The sequence below is a fragment of the Tamandua tetradactyla genome, chromosome 5 (assembly GCF_023851605.1).
Source record: "Tamandua tetradactyla isolate mTamTet1 chromosome 5, mTamTet1.pri, whole genome shotgun sequence".
Lineage (NCBI taxonomy): Eukaryota > Metazoa > Chordata > Mammalia > Pilosa > Myrmecophagidae > Tamandua > Tamandua tetradactyla.
This window is the reverse complement of record NC_135331.1, coordinates 111,492,100-111,513,614: the sequence shown is the minus strand read 5'-3', so window position 1 is coordinate 111,513,614 and position 21,515 is coordinate 111,492,100. Positions and strand designations below refer to the sequence as shown.

At 38.4% G+C, this 21,515-nt stretch overlaps 1 protein-coding gene across 2 annotated transcripts; it reads left to right on the top strand.

The window, feature by feature from the left end:
* Positions 1 to 1,560: 1,560 nt before the first annotated feature.
* Positions 1,561 to 20,993, top strand: LOC143684784 (glutathione S-transferase A4-like). Of its 2 annotated transcripts, XM_077162070.1 has the most exons (8): positions 1,614 to 1,665; positions 7,138 to 7,287; positions 9,683 to 9,789; positions 11,192 to 11,243; positions 14,119 to 14,251; positions 16,416 to 16,557; positions 18,544 to 18,675; positions 20,693 to 20,993. In XM_077162070.1, exons 3-8 carry the CDS (start codon positions 9,703 to 9,705, stop codon positions 20,813 to 20,815), a joined length of 669 nt encoding a protein of 222 aa, XP_077018185.1. In that variant the 5' UTR covers positions 1,614 to 1,665; positions 7,138 to 7,287; positions 9,683 to 9,702; the 3' UTR covers positions 20,816 to 20,993. The 2 variants fall into 2 exon arrangements, with proteins under 2 accessions (XP_077018184.1, XP_077018185.1); XM_077162069.1 differs by lacking the exon at positions 7,138 to 7,287 and having other exon boundaries at positions 1,561 to 1,665.
* The last annotated feature ends 522 nt before the right edge of the window (positions 20,994 to 21,515 follow it).

The following is a 21,515-nucleotide window of genomic DNA, read 5'->3' as shown; positions in this document are numbered from 1 at the left end:
CATTCCTGGGGAGTTTGCATTTAGGTTCAAGATGCTGTAATGATGGGACTATTTACAATGGTATAAGCAGGTGAAGCAGTGGGAGTTGTTGAGGTAGCCAAAGACCAGCAAGTAACAGAGACCTGAGGAAGCAAAGAGATGAGATAGTATCATCAGGAGCGGGGGAGGAGAGGGCATACCTCTGCATACAGTTACTGCCCCAGATGCAGCCCCAGACAGGGATACTGAATGTGTCACTGAGAAATCAGGATTTAAGGGATGATTTTGGTTACTGAATCATGATATAGATACTCGTTTTTGCTTTCTGGTACCTTGGAGTAGAGAGAGGGAAATTCTTGAAATATCTAAATTGTATTCCAGCCGCCTTGATCTCTGAGAATGATTATATAGCCCTCATTTTCTGCCCCTGTGATTGTAAAAACCCTGTGACCTTCATTTGGACCCGGTTATCCAGTTTTTCAACTTTAGAGTCTTGTAATCACTAAAAACAGACCCTAATGTTTATTAATGAAGGGGTCTTGGGTCAGCCCAAGTCCAAGGCTGTCCTGATGGCTGAGAGCGTTTCTAGCTGGGGGAGACCTACCTGACATGTGTGGTGGACTTTGACCTGCAAGTCACCTATGCTTCACTCTGCTATTTCCTTACCTGTGACTAGGCATGTAATCCATCTATGCATGCACAATAATCACCTCTAATTACGTCATCTGGGGCCACAGTGCTCATTGTCCTAAACCCTGACCATCTTTTTCTCTAATAAAACTATCAGAATTACTTTAGTTCCGGGTGGCAGATTTTGGGCTGATAGGCCATGTGCTCTCCTACTGCACACCTTGTAATAAACTCTTTCTCCCTTTGAAACCCCGGTGTCTCAGGAATTGGTTATTGAGCGCATCAGGCAAAGGAATCCATGGCCTTTGTCCAGTAATAAATGGAAGAAATGCCTGACCCCTCTCTTCCTGTCCTCTGTCCTCTGTTCTCTGCCTGGACAGCATCCTGTGGGACAGAGAAGAGCAGAAAGTGATTCCCAGGGGGCAGGGGTCTGCAAACAGACAAAGTCAGCATGGGCTTTGGTATTTTTTTACCTTACTATTTTGGTATTTCATCAGTGTGGTGTTTATTCCTTTTACCCAAGTGATCAACCCTGGACTTTGCATGATGGGGTCCTTCTTATATTCTCAGCTCAAACATCCCTTCCTGAGAGAAGCCTTTTCTGACCATGAACTCTAGAGCATTTGCCATTCACCAGGTCCTTCTTTCTCATCATCCTATTTTATTCTCTTGGTAGCACTTGGCACCGTCTGGCATTCTTATTTGCTTATACATGTACATTGCCTGTCTTCCCTAACTGGACTTTAATTCCCATAGATGCAGGAATTGGATATGTTCACCATTGTAGTTTTGGGGCTAAAACAGACCTGGCTCAGAGCTGCATTCAGCAAATGTTTGTCAAATGGAGTGGAATCTTACTTTCTTCTTTGGTAACTTGATAGCAAATATACTAACAATGGGTGTAAAGCGAGGCCTCAGAGGGGTGTGTGCAAACTGGAACACTCATTGGCTAATCCCCTGGGTGGGTGGAGTTTTCAATAGTAAAGGAGAAAGTTATAAACCTTCATTTCATCCTTCTCAACACTTTGGAGATAAGAAGAGCCTGGAAGAGATAAGGTTAGTGATGAAGTGCTTGCCCTTAGATGCTTGTATTGTTGCTGAACTTGCAGCTTATAGTCAGCGATTGTTTTAACTTTTGGTGAATTTGAAATCTATTATCTTTAAGCTTGCCCGTACCAAAAAAATGGAACAGATATTTTTTTTTTCCTGCAGAATAGATATATAAATGAAGAGGAGATAGCAAAAGTTTATCTAGGCACACAATAGACAATATTATATGAGCTCACCGATAGGAAAGAATTAGAATAAACAAACTCATGGAAACTAGACTATCGGTTACCAGAGCCCGTGGTGGGAATAGGGAAAGGAAAGGTAACGGTTAATCGGTACAGAGTTCCTGTTTGGGGTGATGGAAAAGTTTTGGTAACGGATCGTGGTAATGGGAGCACAACGTGAATATAATTGACACTGAAGTATACATTTGAATGTGGTTAAAAGGGGAAATTTTAGGGTGTGTATATGTTATTAGAATAAAAAAATTAAAAAAACAAAACAAAAAAGCATAAGACTATACAACACAAACTTATAATAATGTTACTGTTTCATCAATTCTGACAAAGCTACCACACAAATGCAAAGTGTTGATAATAGGGAAAATTGTGTCTGGGGGGGGGGTGTACATGGGAACTCTGTAATTTATGCATTTTTAAAATTTGAATCTACACTTCTCTAACTATAAAAAAGGTATATAAAGTACATCTAGAGAGGCCTTTTTTTTTTTTTTTTACTTTTTTGTTGTATAATAAAACATATCTACAAAGCAAAGAACTAAAAAAGCAATGGTTTTCAAAGCACTTTCAACAAGTAGTTACAGGACAGATTCCAGAGTTTGTCATGGGCTACAATACAATCCTCTCAGATTTTTCCTTCTAGCTGCTCCAGAATATAGGAGGCTAGAGGGCTTAAATATTTTTTTATCATCACAATCGTCTTTTCTTTTCTTTTTTTGTGAAAAAATAACATTTATACAAAAAAAGCGATACATTTCAAAGCACAATGTAACAATTAGTTGTAGAACAGTTTTCAGAGTTTGGTATGGGTTAAAATTCCACAGTTTTAGGTTTTAACTTCTAGCTGCTCTAAGATACTGGAGACTAAAAGAGATATCAATGTAATGATTCAGCATTCGTATTCAGTTGTTAAATCTTATCTTCTGTGTATAACTCCACCATCGCCTTTGATGTTTCTATCCCTCTCTTTAGGGGTGTTTGGGCTTAGATAGGTTTTTTAAGATTTTCATTGCCTATGCATGATATCAAACTTATTAAAAGACACTCACACCAAACAATAGGTATAATTTCCCTGTGGCTAGAGGGAAGTACCTGAAACTGTTGAGCTGTGTTCCAGTAGTCTTGAGTCTTTTTTTTTTTAAATTTATTTTTATCAAACCAAAACAGCATACATCATGAACATTCTTAACATTCAAACATTCCGTGCATGGTGTACAATCAACGGCTCACAGTGTCATCACATAGTAGTATATTCATCACCATGATCATTTTTTAGAACATTTGCATCACTCCAGAAAAAGAAATAAAAAGAAAAAAACTCTTACCATACCCCTTACCCCTCCCTCTCATTGACCATTAGTATTTCCATCTACTCAATATATTTTAAACTTTGTTCCCCCTATTTTTTTTCTATACCCCTTACCACTCCCTTTCATTGTTCACTAGTATTTCAATCTATTCAATTCATTTTAACATTTGTTCCCCCTATTATTTATTTATCTTTAATCCATATTTCTTACTCATCTGTGCATATCATAGCCATAAAGATCATCAGACACAAGGTTTTCACAGTCACATAGTAGCATTGCAAAAGCTATATCATTATACAATCATCTTCAAGAAACATGGCTTTTGGAACACAGCTCTACAGTTTCAGCCAGTAGCCTTGATTCTTGAAGATGATTGTATAGCTATATAGCTTTTACAATATGACTGTGTGAAAGCAGAAAAAAAAAAAAAACCTTTGTAAGAGTTAAAGTGTGTTTCAGCTGATTATTTGACATATGTGCTTACTAGAATTCAAACCTTTATGAGTTTTCGAACCAAAACATCTTTTCCTCCTCAGGCAAATCTCACATATTCTTGTACACAGTTGAAATGGACTTAGGCACTGGCCGTACCAAGCCATGGGCCCTAAAGAATAAACAAATTCTTCTTGCATCTAAGTATTTACTCCATGTATGCATAGAAGATGTAATCAAAATCATCTGATGCTGGCATCTAACTCCAGGGTCCTCCCTGGAACTGTGACAACTTAAGATGCCAGGGGAGAAGGGTCTCTTAGTTAAGCCCTGATGGAGACAAATTTTTCTAGGATTTGTCCCAATCTTTAAACAACAGGACAGGACATGTTGTGGTCACTTTATCCTCCAAGCAGCTTTAGTGACCTGAGTAGATAAAAATCTCTTTCCTGGTTTAGGTGTTTCATTGTTGTTTCAATATGATATCCCTCCCTTAATTGTGGCTGGTGTCCCCCCTGATCACAGTTTTACCCTCTCCATTGGATACATCAGGTGCATTTATCATTTCAGGTAAGTTTGTAAGAATTGGGGGTGTAAGCCAATCTCTTGTGAGCTTTAGGATCATGAGTCCATCCATTAGAACTTAACTGAAAGGAAAGTTAGCTACTGAAATAGAAATATAGGTTTCTCTAGAGGAGATGCTTATTAAATGAGCTTGAAATAGGCCTACCTGCTTAATCATATTGTCATCTGTGCAGTAAAAATGTCCTATAAACACTTGAGATCTCTTTTGAAAGAGTTGGTTCCATGTAGGAGACCTCCCCTTCAGCTGGTAACATGTCAAGTCCAATTAATTAAATATTTTGCTAACATATCATAGATTTGAAAAATAGAAGAGAAATAACTAATAATCAATTAAAAATGGACTGTAACCAAAGCTATGCTGAAGCTTAGAGTACAGCTTAGCTGTACTCTAAGTCATTGGTTGTGCTGTTAAATTGCTACCTTCCAACTTCAAAATGTTTTTTTTTTCCCTGAAGCATTACATATTTAATGCTAAAATAATGCTGCATCTTTGTAAATTAAATTCTGTGGGGAATACAGAGTTATCTGGGAGAGTTTTAGCTGCAGTGACAAACTCTTACCTGCTAGTTGCAACAAAGATAGGACATTCTGATCCATTAGAGAAGCCGAAGTAGTGTTTTCTATTGATAAAAGAGCTAGAATTGACATCTCATATTCCTCCTCAGAACATCTGCTAAAACTGGTAATCTCTTAGATTAGCATCTTACAATTTTTATTATCCAGAAAATCCAATAAAAACCTGCTTTTGCTAACTCTTCAAATAATTCAGAAAAACATGTGTTGTTTTGCATCAATTATTCAGAACGACTGTTAACATTGTCAGTAGAATTTCAGCCCAAAACATCTGTTGCCTTCCAAGGTGTGTATTCAGCAAGCAGGGAGGGCAAAGGCTGAAGACATGGGAAGAGAAGCAAGGTCGGAAATACTGTTAAAACCAGAACAAACTAAGGAAATTGTCTTAATTCCAAACCAACTCCTCATTTTATAGTTCAGGAAACTGACATCTCTTTCAGATCTTGTTCCAGGGCCAGCATCTACACATTTATTACTTTGTTAAACTTGGGACTTGAAGGGGACCTCCAATCCTGGGAATGATCTCCAATTCCTTTTTGAAACAGGGTCAACAAAAATGATCTAAAGGATGGGAAATTTACTTAACAATTCTCAAATTTCCTTCTCCTCTGACCTTTCTCTAACCACAGCCATCTGCAACTCAGCACTTGACCATTTTCTTGCCCCCTCCTCTTTTTTAAGTATGCCAATCAATGGCTCTTGTATAATTACAGAGTTATGCATTCACCACCACAATCAATTTGTGAACATTCTCATTACTCCAAAAACAAATATCCGTGCAGATAGGGGTGTAAGGGATTCTGTCCCTCCCCCCCCCATATTGTTGATACTTAGTTTTGGTGTAGTACCTTTGTTACAATTGATGAATGAATATTACAATATCACTGTTAACTTTTGTCCTTAATTTGTGTTAATTGTACTGCCCCTCATATACCACCCTATTAACACATTGTAATAGTGATGTACATTTGTTCTAGTTTGTGTAAGAACTTTTTTTATATGTACAACTAACCACAGTCACTGTCCACAACAGTTTTCTCTATGTTATACAGTTCCATGTTATATCCTCTAGCTTTTCTTCTAGTAATGTGAATGACCCTATACTTCCCCTTCAACTATACTCATACACAGCACTGTTATTACACTGGTGGTGTTGCACTACCATCACTTCTATCCATTTCCAAACATTTACTTTCAACTTTATTAAAAATTCTGTAAGTTTTAAATATCATCTGCCTATTCTCTACCCTCTTTTGAGCTCCTGATAACCTATACTTTAGATTTTAACTCCCAGATTTTGCTCATTATAATTAGTTCTTATTAGTGTCCTTTTGTTTCTGTCCTATTTCACTCAACATAACATCCACAGAGTCCATTCATGTTGTTGCATGCATCAGGACTTCATTCCTTCTTACAACTCCATAATATTCCATCGCATGTGTATACACCACAGTTTATTTATCCCCTCATCCTTTGATGGACGCTTGAGCTGTTTCCATTTTTTGTCAAAAGCTGCTATGAACGTCGGTGTGCAAATGTCTGTTCAAGTCCTTGCTTTCAGTTTTTCTGAGTGTATACCTGGTAATCGGATTGCCAGATCATATGGTAGTTCTATATTTAACTTCCTGAAGAACTGCCAAACTGCCTTCCAGAGCTGCTGCACCATTCTATATTCCCACCAGTAGCGAATAAGGGTTCCTATTTCTCCACATCCTCTCCAATATTTGTGGTTTTCTGTTCTTTGATACTTACTCATTACTTTTAATATAAGTTTTAAACATTACATCCTTCAGTGCTGCCTGCCCTGCAGTCCTTTGGAAGTAAAACCAAGTACAGTTTAACTGGGTTTTCATTCCAGACCCACTTCTCAAACATCATTTAAATATGCATGTGTGTGCAACAATGCAAATTCAGTAGGTCTATTGCAGGACTGAGATTATACCTTTCTAGCAGGCTCCTAGGCGAAGCTCCTGTTCCCAAACCACACTTGTGGGGAAAGCCTTCCACTTCTATTCCAGAAGCAAGCTTGACTTCTATTCCTGTATATGAATATTGTGGCAATCTGGATAACTATATGTGTATGTATGTGGCATTTTGGGGGTGTATTATCTTACAAAGTTGAATAAGATAATATACACCAGTTTGTGTATGGTATCTTATTCAACTTCATAACTCACCAATGAAAACTGAGGCTCAGAGAGGCCACAAAACTTGTTTAAGTGAGAGGTAATATGAAATTTGAACACAGATCTTCGTTTTGTTCAGTACCCAGAATCTAACTCAGGTACATGTCCTTCCACGTTTTCTAAAAGGATTTTGGACATCTTTTTTTTCCTCAGGGACCATCCTCTGACTTTCCAAAGCATCCTGTCTTCATCATTGCTTTCTATTCATGCCACCTGAGACATGAATAAGCTGGGGCTCTAGTGCATGCCCACTGCTTATCTCAGGAGATGCTGCACTCAGAGGACATTTGAGAGCCCTGAGAGGTGGGTGCTGTAAGACTCCCGCCAGGAGCCTCCTTGGGAACTCAGATTTGTTTGTGACACACCTATTGACTAACATCAGTGGCAGAAAAAACAGAGTTAAAGAGATGGGCATGACTTTATACTCAAGTTGAGCCCTCTGCTTTTGAATCTTACAGTAGCAGCTAGCGCTCTCAGAGTGCTGGCGTTTTGTGAACTCCAGAGCGCACTGTTCCTTTGTTCCCTGCCTCATTTCCCATGGCGGATTTGCACCTGCTCTCTTAAGTTTTAACAATGTACTTTTCAACAATATGAATACTTGGGTTTCATTTTTGAAGTGTAAAAAAGTTGGCCTTCTGTGTTACCTGTGGTTTATCCCAAGCTTTGCTGCAATTCATCAGAGAGATAAAGGAAAAAGAATTAGAGGACTTGGCTTAGGTTCTTAATCTCTAATGCCATGGGATGGGGATGAGGGCCAAATGAGTTTATATTTCCATATAATCATTCTGTAAGACCTGTTAAGTTCCTGTGATGCTGTATTGCACTTTATTAAACATATATCTTTCTAATGTACATCACAGAAGTCTGGAAATTTCCATCAATAGATCAAAGATTTGAAAGATTTTTTTGATGGAAGAACTACATCTTATTTTTGCAAACCTAGAGCACCTAATCCAGAGCTTTATCCATAGTAGGAGCACAATAAATATTGAATGTTAAAAAAAAAAAAGAGAGAGAGAACAAAGGTCCAAACACAGGAATCTTATCAAGTTTAGAAACTGGTATCTAAAAGTGGCAATCTGAGGTATCAATAGTATACATTGAACAGTCACTATGTGTCCAGGAAAACACTGAGTTGGTTTAATAGGGGACAGAAGAATCTCCCTCTCCTGCCTTGAGAATGTGGAATGACAGTCATAAGTGAAGAGGGGAAACTGCTGGCAAAAAGGTACCACATAAAATTCCAAAATTCCAAATATATTCCTATCAAATAACAAACCATGACAATGCCACATTTACTCTCCTAATCCCAAAATAGAGGCAAATGCCAAGCCATGTTGTTTTATACTTTCAGTACCTCATACTGCAATTTTGAGTCAGTTTACAAAAGGTTTAGCTCTCTTTTACAAAATACCAGGTACATTAGCAACAAACATGTATAATTACATACACAATGAGTAGGCAAGCCAATCTTAGCATAAGAAACTCTAGGAAAACACTAAATCCATTCATCATTCATTACAGATATGCTGTGTTGTTGCTTGCTTTCTTGTGAGTTTTGCTAGTATAGGCAGCCATCCTCCAGCTGAACCCTGGGGAATTGCTGCCTTTTGACGCTGACGTCAAAACACCCTCTCCCTCAGTGTGCCAGACCCATGCTGAGTATCCTATCCCACAGCAGCGTAAACACGATGCCAGCAGCTGGTATTTTTGTTGTTTTGTGAAGCTTGCATTGTTGCATTTGGGGGGGGAGCTTCAAATGTGAGAAAAGACCCAACTATTGGCAAACTTGGTACAGGGCTTTAGTATTTTCAAAACACTTCACCTTTATTTTATCTCATTTGATCATCTGAATGATACTGTGAGATAAACTGGAGTCACTAACAGAACTGCATTTGTAATTCTTGCAGCAATGAAGTAGGAAGTGTCACTGGGTAGGTTTGCTTTATCACTATACTCTCACTTAAGAAGACAGAAATTACCCCGTGGAACTCTTCCCAATTGCAGATGAGGAAACGAAGGCATGCAGAGGTTTAGTGAGTGGGGTCTAAGCTTACCCAGCTCCTTGGTCTCAGATAAGGACTGAAATTCCGGTCCTGTCTAGGTCTGCATCCGTGATTGTTCCAGAACTCAGGACAAACTTGTGACAGAGATGAAAGAGTGCCCCAATCGCCACCAAACATATCTGTCCAAGCAGGTCACCTCCTTGCTGCTTTTCGGAAAGGGTTTTTTTTTGCAGGGTAATTCAAGAAACCATTACATGACCTCATTCCTTTCTCAAAGTGCCGGAAGCAGCCTCTCAAATCTATAGGATACCTTAACAGCTTCATGTGTATTGTTTCTTTATTTTTATTGTGACATAGAACATACATACAAAATGTACAGAACATTTACATACAATTTAAAGATTAATTATTAACTCTGCTCAAGAAGTAGAACATGGTTGGATCCTAGAAAGTCCCCTAATACCCACCCACCCCCAATCACAACCCCATTCTCCTTGCTCAGGAGAGGTAACTACTGTTCTGCTTCTGCAGTCATTTTGTTACTTTTCTTCATATGTTATCTCATATGTATCTGGATCATATCTCTAAACATTAGCTTATTTTTGTCAGTTTTGGAATTGTTATAAATAGAAGCATACTATACTGTAAGTATTAGTGTGTTCTGTAAATATATTTTCTTACTTACCTTTCAGAAAACGCTGAACGAGAAGTCATGGCAGCCAGACCCAAGCTCTACTACTTTCGTGGCAGGGGCAGGATGGAGTCGATCCGCTGGCTGCTGGCTGCCGCTGGAGTGGAGGTTGGTTTCCGATTTGGAAAAGGAAGGAGGGGAACTCTGGAGGGATTGCATTGGACCTTTCCCCTCTCAGAATTCAGGACAGCTGCCGCCAGTGATAGCCATTCCTTCCCTTTCCAAATCATAATCCTGTGTTTGACTTGGAAGTAGAGGGAGGATGTTCTAGAAGCTTCATCGAGGCTGAAAAAATCTTGTTGGATGACAAGGCAAAGGAAAGAGAGAAGACCCACCTCTGAATCATTTTCTCACACAGGTTCTGGCTGATTTTCAGGGGCTTTTCAGCTCTGCCTTGGCACCTAGGTCATGCTTTACTCACGGTTGCCAACCCGAACCTTAGGCCCAGCTCAGTCTGATGTCCTCTTTTTTTTTTAAATCTTTTATTTTTTATTACAATATATTATATATTCCCATACCATGTAATCATCCAAAGTGTACAATCAATGATTCACGGTATCATCATATAGCTGGGCATTTATTATCACAGTCGAATTCTTTTTTTCTTTTTTGTGAAAAATAGCATATATACAAAAAAAGCAGTAAATTTCAAAAGCACATCTGATATCCTCTTAAACCCTCCCCTCAACGGTCCACCCCACAAGAATCATTCCTTGACTCTGAATTCCTGCCCCAAAGACTTTCCCATTGATTTTCACCGAAGACTTGGAAATACTACACTTCATGAAGGCGTAGTCTTCCTTTTCCCCTATTTGAATATTTTTTTTTTCTGTAGAACAAGGAGGCTTTAACTGCCTTCATTTCTCTTTGTTTAGAAATTGATTGAATCATTTCAATTGTGTTGAGGGGAAGGTGCTGCTGCCTTCCTTTCCTGAGGGGAAGAATCCCTAAGGTCCTGGAAATTCTCTTCCTTTAGGGACTTTTCCCCTAACACTGATCACCTTACCCCCAACTCCCATCTCAAGATTTGGGAGGGGGCAAAAATATTTCTACTTCCCACGGAAGTTTTAAACACTCCTGAATAGATTACGACAACGTCACTTGAATAGTGCCCTTTAGATTCCCTTCACTGAACAGATGAATATCCAAAGGAGATTTAATTCATCCTGATACAGAGCGAGAACAGCACAGAAGATGAAAAAGAAAAAATGAAGAGGAAGAGGAAACATCATTGGGGAGGTTGGAGAAAGACACAGGAGTTTCGGGAGGGGGAAGAGCCCAGATGAAGAAAAAGAAAAATATGAATAGAGTGTTGGGTATCTTAAAGGGATGGCAGTTCCATGCCAGTCTAAACTAATCTACACCCGCGCCCTGTCAGAATTTTCAACTACGTGGTCATTGATAGCTCAGTGGTTTCATTTTAAATTTTCATCCTGGAAGCCTTTGGGCATGTTATCATGCTAGCATTTCTTTTTGGAGACCTCAACATTTAACAATGCTGTCCTTCTAGTTTGAAGAAGAATTTATTGAAACAAGAGGACAATATGAAAAATTGAAGAAGGGTGAGTCTCGTTTTATTCAATGTTATCTTACTGGAAACAGCAATTTGTTTCTGGGCATATTCATTTCGATACAAAACAGCGTAAAAAATATTAGCAAAGGCAGTCATAGGGTGTGACTGCTCACATTACTTGTTCACTGCATTCTTGGCACAAAGCTAAGTTTGTATGTGCACTGTCTCCTTAGCCTTCTCAAACATTTCTTAAGCTGTTAGGACCTCAATTAGATACCTTAGTTGTGAGAATTGGCAACACTCCCACTCCTACCAAAGAATTTTAAAATGCTGAACTGGTGGGTGGGAGTCGGGTGGGGGAGAAGTGGGAGAGTGGATCTGATCTAGGACATTTTCTAGTTCTCATGGATCATAGCTACTTTCCTGTAGAGGTTTTGTAGATTAGCAAAAACCATTTTATCAGGCCACAATTATAGAATTGAGGCTATGGGAAAGCTCCAAATTTGATTAAGTTGATCCAAGAAGAGGCCCTTACATGTCTCCAGAAAAATTTCCCACACTGAGAAAGAAGACCAGTACTTTCATAGTACTTGTATTTCTAACATACGTAATGTTATTTCCTTATCTAAGGAAACTGGGCAGGCTCCACTGCTGCAGATAAACAAACATGAAACTAACATAAATTATTTTTTAAGAAGGGCGTTCGACTGATAATCTGCAGATCTGCCACGTACAAATTTTTATGTCTTTGGGCAATGCCCTTAATGACTCTGCATCCCTGTCTCCTTATCAAAAGATAAAAATCTTTACTGTCACAGATTGTAATGTACAAGCAGATGTTATCGAATGGAAAAGACCTGGTTTCCCCAACTCAGATCTTTTCCAGGATCTTTATTATCTGGAATCCCCCTGAGGTCCCTCTTCCCATTAATACCCCACTCCACCCCAAATGAGGACAATCACTGATACATAGTAGGGGTTCAGCACATATTTATTGAGTAAATGAATGCACCTCCATAAACTCCTCCCTGGTGATTCTGGCAGGAAGTGTCCTCCCCTGCAGCATCTGAGAGAGCATTGCACCAGGAGTCGGGAAGCCACTTCTGTTGGCTTAGTTGTCCCCTGGCTGTATGTTTAGGCTAGTTATGTTCATCTTCCTTGCCTTCCACAGTGCCTTCATCTAAAGCATAAGGGGATTAAACTAAAGGATCTCAAAGATCCTTTCTTGCGATAGTGATCTGAGATTTTTTTTTAATCCCTTTGAAAAAGATTGCTATCGTCTGGAGGCAGGTACCATTTCTAACTGGCATTTGTATTATTAAAAAGCACTGACATGGTGCAGGGCCTGCAGATGCTCATTTGATATTGAACAAATGTAGAAACAACTTTAATAAATGGAGATTTTACAGCCTCTGCATAAATAATAGTACTGATATTTCCAAAGCATGGCCTTAAACATGTTCTTACCCAAAAATACTATAGAAACGTGGGCAGGACAGATACTGCTTCAGATCGGAAAATAGGCTCAGCCAAGTCAAAGATTACCCTAAAGGCATACAACTAGACAGGAACACTGGCTTGTCTGGAAAACTGTCACTGTCTCCGGGGTGAGGTTCTCTCCACCATCTTCTACTGTGTCTCATTCAGTCAAGTGGCAACAATATTGGAACTTGCAGAAATTGATTATGGCCTTTGTCAATGCGCTATTGAAGACTTGTTCCTATTCTGGGTAAAGTTAGTTATTCCTTATTCTCAATAATGTGCAGGCATTAATGGAAATTTTAAATTTACCCATTTATTCAAGCCCTCAGGAAAACAGCACCATTTGTAGTTCTATCTTTAAATGCATTATTTTTATAAGCAGCCACTTAAAAAAGAGAACTTGATTTTACTGTGCATTGGTCATTGATAGCATGCATTGTTTTACTTACGTCATTTCATTTCATCCTTTAAAATCCCATTTTATTATTTTAGCAAAAAGGAAGCTGAAGCTCAGATAAGAAATTTGCTCAAAGCCGCATGGCTGGCAAGTACTAAAGCTGCCGTTAAAACCCACTGCCATCTCTATTCTGATGGTTGCTACAGTGCCAGCTCTATTCCAAGGGCTGCTATACCCATCCCGTAGCCAGGTAGACCTAAAATGACACCTGATGTGCTTTTAAAGGACGCAGACTCCTAGATGTCACCCCTGACCAGAATATCTGGGAAGTTGGGTGGGTATTTTTTTTTAATTAGAGAAATTGTGGGTTTACCAAAAAAACATGCATAAAATACAGGATTCCCAAATACTCCCCTTTTATGAACACCCTCCTTGGTATGATACATTTGTTACAACTGATGAAAACCTTTTTGTAATTGTGCTATTAACTCCAGTTCATAGTTTGACTTAGGCTTTACTGTTTGTGTTGTGCAGTTCCATGTATTTAAAATTTTTTTTTATTCTAATAACATATTTCCAGCCTAAGATTTCCCCTTTACTACATATTCAAATATATAATTCAATGCTGTTAACTACATTCACATACTGTGGGGTGGGTTTTCTTTTTTTTTTTCTTAATTTATCTTTTGGGGTGCATGGTCCAGGAATTGAACCCGGGTCTCCTGCATAGAAGGCGAGCTTTCCACCACTGTACCACCCGTGCACCCCAAAGGAATGGGTAAAGGAAGTTGTTACTCATATACTCTAAACTTTGAAAACCAGAACAAGTTATACTATGACACAGTTATAGTAAATGTAGTAAACACAAAAATGAGTGAAACCAAAATTTTACATGGTAGGCATTTCCTGAACACCTGGGGACTTTAACTCACCAATTAGGATGAAAATTAAAAATCACTCTCACAATATTAGAACTGGATTCTCCCTCAGGCTCACTATAACCATGGTAGGAGAATATCTTTAACTTTCTTTGCTTCAACCACAGAGGGACGCCTGCTTTTTGACCAAGTACCTTTGGTTGAAATGGATGGAATGAGGCTGACACAGACTAGAGCCATCCTCAGCTACCTTGCTGCCAAGTATAACTTGTACGGAAAGGACCTGAAGGAGACAGCCAGGTACCATATATAGGATTCAAGTATGTGCTTGATGCTTGGCCAAACTTCAGGGGCTCTGGATCAATTGAGACCTGGTCCAGGTAAAGCCTTTTAGCCTGGGCTGAGAGGAGAAGGCAAGGGTGAAAAAAAAGGAGAGGCTCCTGCTATACTGGGCATGTCCTGGGCAGAACTCTGAATAGATATCCTAGACCTCCTCTTTTTGTGTGCTACTCGTAGTGTTGTGCATTCAGCATTTTCATAGTCTCTTCTTACTCCTAAAAATATTTGCCTCAGAAAATGGAAATTTGCCCATTTCCACCATGAAGGTGGAAATGACTAGCTCAGCAAGCATATATTGACCATTACAGCAAATGATCTATTGCCACAAATAATGCTTTATAACAAATGACCTCAAAGCAGTGACTTAATAAGCATTTGCATTACTTACCAGTCTATGGGTCAGCTGTGTGGGTTTGCTGATCTTGGGCCAGGTTCAACTTAACTCAGCTGCACTCACTCATGCCTGCAGTCATGAACTTGGTCTGCTTGGAAGTTCAGATTTTGGGTTTGGCTGACTATCAGTTGGAGTGAAGGGGTCAAATGGGCCATGTCTCTCTCACCGCCCATCCTGCACTTGCTCTCATGGCAGCTAGGCAGAGTTCTAAGAGAGAAAGAGTAGATGCACACAAGACCTCTTAAATTCTAGACTCAGAACTGGTACCTCATTGATTCTACCACATTCTGTTGATCAAAGCAAGGCACAAGGTCAGCTTTTTTGATACCAAGAAAGTTTGTAGCCATTTTCTTTTTTTGCAGTCTATATACTGCAAGCATTTATATGTTATGCACTGCATTAGACCTGGCTTAGCATGGTTTGGTTTTACTCCTGGGAATAGTTTATTTAGCAGGAAATGAGTAGACAAGGCAAAACAAAGACTTGCAACTATAATATTTTATTAAGATTCAGGTCAAGAAGCATTTTCAATGGTCCCTAAAATCTTATCTCCATAGCTTGGTCATAGTGGGATGGTCAGCATACATACCAAACATGATGGAAGAAAGCCCCAGGCTAATTATTCAGAAAAAAAGGAGAAAAAGAGAAAGTATAGTATAAGAATAAGCAAAGTCCATAGCAAGGAGCAGCCCATTCCAACTTTCTCATAGCTCCGTCTTTAAAACAGACCCAGTCATTCCAATCTGCAGTCCCAGAGGTTTAGGGTGAGAAAGGGGGCAATTTCAAGCAGTGTGTGAATGGAACCCTTTTATGACAATGTAAATGAGTTCTAATAAGTAAAAGCATTCTATTTTTCATTGTTATTATGCATGTTTTTATTTATTTTTTTAAATCTCCATGTTTTTCTCAAGAAATGTGTCCTGAAACTATAGGTAGAGTCATTAATATTTTTTTCTCGGTCTATAAACTGAAACAGATCTAAGCAAGTGAATATGTGACAACTGATTTATGATTAAGATGGGACAATGAATGCAAATTATTCTTCTAAATACCATTAAAAAGAAAGGCAAAGACTACAGAAGATTATTAAATAAAATTTGTTGGAAAATTAGCACATAGTGGAGATACAAAGACACACAACCCTTAAAAGGTTGCAAACTAGTTGTAGAGAGAGCTAGCACAGCATGTTTGCACCAAAGGCCAATAATTAATCTTAGTTGTTTTTTTAAAAAGTAATCTTGTTCATATTTAGTATTTGCAAATGAAAGGAAATTTTAAAGGGAATGAAATAGAGCTTTTTGACTGACCTGACTAGGAAGGTAAACCTTTCTTTCTCAGTTGCCAGATCACCAAGAGATCTGCAAAATTGCCTATCATCTCTAAAAAAGTGAACAGGTTCTGGGACTTATGGTTTTGCACTTGTAGTAAATGTCACTGAGTTCCATTTTTAAAACTATAATAATCCAGTTGTTTGTTTATGGTAGCTTTCAACTTGGAGGTATTCATTAATTCCTTCTTATGTCCATTTATTCAATAAACATTTCCAAAGCATTAACTATGCCTTAGTCACTTGGCTGATTCTGGTCTCAGAAATCATTCCCAAGAGTGGATGCTTAAAGGGGCAATGGAAAAATAGTTTGTCCCAATATCTAGTTACACCGCAGTTGTGTTGGAGAGGAGAACCTTTACTCTAAGGCTTCGGTGAGTGAAAGTCAGCTGGTATTTTGTCAGGATCAATATGTATGCTGATGGCACACTGGACCTGATGATGATGGTCGCACTGGTTGCATTCAAGCCACCTGAGGAAAAAGAGGAGAGTGTTGCTTTAATCATGAAGAATGCTAAAAACCGCTACTTCCCCGTCTTTGAAAAGGTAAGTGGCTGGGACCCTGGGCTTTTGCATTTCCTTTCGCCAGTAAGAATGATGAAAGTGTGAATATTTGAAAAAAACAGATGCTATGTTAGCGCTTTACTGCTTTTGGACCAAAACGTTAATAAGGATTCCAGAATAAATAACAGGTAAAATGGCAGAGCCTTCAACAAAGCAGAATTGGAATGAACCAATTGGAATGAAAGTATAGTGCTTTTCTGGTCTGATTTTACAAAGAAGCCATAAGCTCAAAGCATCACCACCTCTGTTCACCATGTAGGTTTTTCTTCAGGTTTAGCATTGGAGGCTGATAATGCCTTAATCAAAATACAAATTCTCCCCAAGTTACAACATTTCTGAAGTTGTTTTGGAGTAAGTAGCAATGCACTCACAATTCATCTGGAAGGTTCCAAACCTAGAGGCCAGCCTGCAGTATAATAGGAAGGCTTGTTAGCACAGAGTTCCACAAATACAAGGTTGGCTGGGCTAAATAATTCTGTGATCTTTATCCTCAGTTTTATCCTTAAGAAGTAATGAGTTACTATTAACTGGCTTTAATGAAGAACTCCATCAGGACTAGACAAGTAAACTCCTATTTATCCAGAGACAACATGCATTGTTGTTGAAATACCTTACAAATTAAAACAAGCAAACTTAATTATTTGAGTCATAGCATTAAATGCTCTTTATCATGCAACTGATTTTGGGGTGTTGATCTTGTTCCCTGCCACTTTGCTGAATTCATTTATTAGCTCTAGGAACTTTGTTGTGGATTTTTTTTTTAGGATTTTCTGTATAAACGATCATGTCATCTACAAATAGTGGAAGTTTCAGTTCTTTCTTTCCAATTTGGATGCCTTTTATTTCTTTTTATCACCTAACCGCTGTAGTTTGAACTTCTAGTACAATGTTGAATAGCAGTGGTGACAGTAGGTATCCTTGCCTTGTTCCTGACCTTAGAGGGAAAGCTTTCAGTCTCTCACCATTGAATGTGATGTTAACCATGGGTTTTTCATATATGTCCTTTATCATGTGTGCCTATAAGGGTATTTTCATTTTACCTTGACTGAGACACTTTTAAGAGTCACTGATTTTGGACATTTTTTTCTTTGCAACTAACACAATTTTATTCTTACTATTCCCAGGAGTAAAAGCAAACCATGCTAAGCCAGGTCTAATACAGTGCATAGCATATAAATACTTGCAGTGTATAGACTCCAAAAAAAGAAAATGGCTACAAACTTTCTTGGTATCAAAAGATGGAGTCCAGCTGACTTGTGACTTGCTTTGATCAACAGAACGTGGTGGAATCGATGCGGTACCAGTTCTGAGTCTAGAATTTAGCAGGTCTTGTGTGCTTCTACTCTCTCTCTTAGAGCTCTGCCTAGCTGCCATGAGGGCAAGTGCAGGATGGGTGGTGAGAGAGACATGGCTCATTTGACCCCTTCACTCCAACTGATAGTCAAGAAGAGATGTGGTACCTGAATTTGTCTTTGTTCCTTACTCACAGGGTAAATCCACATCTTTTCCATTGTCTGTAAAAGCTGCACCTGAGGAATTTTTATATGCAGTTTTCACTGGACAGTGAAAATTTAGCTTTCATGTGGCTCAGATTTGAGTTTCTGCATTGGTGTCTTCGTTCTGCTTTTGGTATAGCATCCTGACTCCAGCTAATTGTGGCCTTTGTGTTTCTCTGTACTGGTGGGTAAAGTTTTACTTAATCAACTCCAGGCTTGTTACAGGGAGCCTGGCTTCAACACTTCACCACTTAATGGCTTTGAAAATCACTGAAAAATTAATTTCTGAAAGGATTTTGCCAATTTACAGCAATGTATAAGAGTGCTGGTTTCATCATATCTTTGACAGTCTCAGAGATTATCAAGAAAAAAGATCCATCTATACAATGGATTACGTGCTTTTCTAGGTGGTTAGCCAGGCAAAGTCATCTTTTACTTTTATTTGACATTCTTTGTTATTTTCTTTCTGTAGATTCTGAAAGGCCATGGAGAGGATTTTCTTGTTGGCAACAAATTCAGCTGGGCAGACATACAACTGATAGAAGCTATTCTGATGATGGAAGAACTCGATGCTTCTGTTCTTTCTGCCTTCCCTCGGCTACAGGTAACGTATTAACATCCACAAAAACCCCAGGACGAAATGAACGGAGACAAACGTCTGAATCAAAAAATGTGTCTCCAGGTCAATATCAAAAGAAACTTAAGAAGGACATTTGAAAAATCATTACCTTATTCCTTTTGACTATCTTCTTCTGCTTACAACTGTATGATATTTTAGGAAATAAAACCTTATGGAGGGAGAAAGAATAGGTTTTTCTTTCTAGTGTAAACATTTAGGGCTATCTTCTTTATTGGTACTTCAAGTGTTTTTCCAAGGCAAAGCAAGATTGTCAAGCCTGCCTCTGTGGCTTCTCTCCCCAGCCCTCCAAACAACTCTGCATCTTTTTTAACCCTCCTGCAGTCCCTCATTTATTCAGAGCTTCTGCTGGGCTGCCTCTGCCTGTCTCCTGTTGCATTGCCTCAACTCAGACCCTTGCCCCTTCCTCTGTCACTGCCAAATTTACCTGGCCTCTGTTCCAATTCCTTAGAAACCTTTCATCTAATAGGTGATCGTGAGTTTTATAGTTTAAGAATAGCTTGTTCTTAAAACAGAAGAAATGCAAGTGGATGGTAGCTACATTAAACATGGTTATAAGCCATGAGAAGAAAAGAAAGGAAAAAAAACCCACCCTATAATCCTACTAGCAAAACATTAATGCTTTAGACTTCCTGACCTATTATTTTGCATTTTTCCTCAAAATAGGATCACACGAAATATTGTGGCCAGCAATTTAATTTTTTTTCACTTATCTTGGATGTTTTTACATGTCAATAAATATTCTGCAATATAATTTTATTTTATTTTTACTGGGAAATAAAATCATACGTTTTTTTAAAAAAAGGTATAAATTAAGAAGTCGCATTTCCACCACTGTTCTCCCGCCTTCCCACCCCCATAATCACTTTGTTTTGGTTTCTTGTGTATCCTTCTAATGTTCCTATTCATGCAGATATAAGAAAATATGAATATTTTTCTTTTTCATATCTTAACTAATTGCCTCCCCCTTACGCAAAAGATAAAATAGTATACAGCCTGTTTTGCACCAGGATTTTTAATTTAACAATGCATTTGTGGAGATCTTTCCTTGTCAGTAGAGAGACCTTCTTCATGCCTGTTTATGGGTAATACCATTGTAAATTAGTGGATTATATTCCTTATAGGGATATTCCATAATTTATGTAATCAGTTTTCTTTTTCTGGAACATAGGTTATTGTCAATTTTCACTTTTACATTCTTATAGCTATTTCTTTGCTCATACCCATAGTTCTTCTCTTATAATAAATTTATAAAACAGGAAGTGATAGGTCAAAGAATATGAATACTCAGACTTTTAACATGCACTGTTGTTCATGACAATGATTTTTTTATTGAGATAAAATTCTCATAAAATCAACCACTTTCAAATATACAATTCAGTGCGTTTAGTACATTCACAATGTTGGGCAACCATCACCTCTATCTACTTCCAAAACATTTTCATCACCCCCAAATGAAAACCCACACTCATGAAGCAGCCACTCCCTATATCTCCCCTCCCCCCAACCCCAGCAACTGCTAATCTGCTTTCTGTCTCTATGCATTTGCCTATTTCGGACATTTCATATAAATGAAGTCATACGATATATGACTTTGTGTCTGACTCCCTTCACTTAGCATACACTTTTTAGGGTTCATCCATATTGTGGTATGTATTGACATTTCATTCTTTTTTACAGTTGAGTAATATTCCATTGTATGGATACAGCACATTTTGTTTTTTCATTTCATCCGTTGGTGTGTTGTCCTTTTCTAACAACAATGATTTTTAAATACGATAATTAAACCTGCAAAACACTCCAGCCAATGTATGGCATTCCCAGGAGACATTCAGTTAATATGTTTTGAGAGATGAGCTCAGATTCAGCACACTGATATCCAAAGCTCAAGGTCTAAGCTTCCTCCTTTCATGACAAAATTCTCATTCTTTTTTTAGAGGTTGTGACTGTTGTTGAGACCTGATTTTACCATTTCTCTTTTTAGGCATTTAAAGCAAAAATCAGCAACATCCCTACAATTAAGAAGTTTCTGCAGCCTGGAAGCCAGAGAAAGCCACCCCCAGACAGCCATTATGTTGAGGTTGTCAGGAACACTTTGCAGTTCTAATGACCAGCAGATCTTAGGGTGCCAACAGGGATGATTCCGTTGCACCGTCAGCACACGCTGTGGTGGATAACCAGAGCCAACAGTAGATCCTAGGGGTAGAATGTCTGAAAAAAAAAAAAAGCTGACTGCCATCAATGACAAATGCCAATTAAATGCAATATAAAGTCATCCTTCATGTGTGACTTTTTTTTTCAGTATGTCAATTTGGGATGATGGTCCACAACTTTTATGAAATCAGTGTTGTGTGTAAATAAATAGGAGGCAGCTGTACTTAGGACAGTGGCTTACACAGAGCCCTGTTCCTTTTTTTAATTGAAAAATCTTCACACACATGGATTCTATATATGGTGTACAATAATGACTCACAATATCATCACAGCTATGTGATCATTTTTTAGAACATTTGCATCACTCCAGAAAAATAAATAAAAAGAAAAAACTCATCTATACCGTACACCTTATCCCTCCCTCTCATTGGCCATTAGTATTTCCATCAACTCAATTTATTTTACCCTTTGTCCCTCCATTACTTATTTATTTTTTAATCCATAGTTTTTACTCATCTGTCCATATCCTAGATATAAAGAGTATCAGACACAAGGTTTTCACAATCACACAATCACATCGTAATGTGAATGTTATATCTTTATACAATCGTCTTCAAGAATCTAGGCTACTGAAACACAGCTCAACAGTTTCA

Bases quoted from the DNA above. Each gene is read 5' to 3' on its own strand.
- LOC143684784 (XM_077162069.1), top strand. From the start codon at position 9,703: ATGGCAGCCAGACCCAAGCTCTACTACTTTCGTGGCAGGGGCAGGATG. The intron at 11,244-14,118 runs GTGAGTCTCGTT...CTTCAACCACAG, and splicing joins ATATGAAAAATTGAAGAAGG to AGGGACGCCTGCTTTTTGAC. The intron at 14,252-16,415 runs GTACCATATATA...GTATTTTGTCAG, and splicing joins GACCTGAAGGAGACAGCCAG to GATCAATATGTATGCTGATG.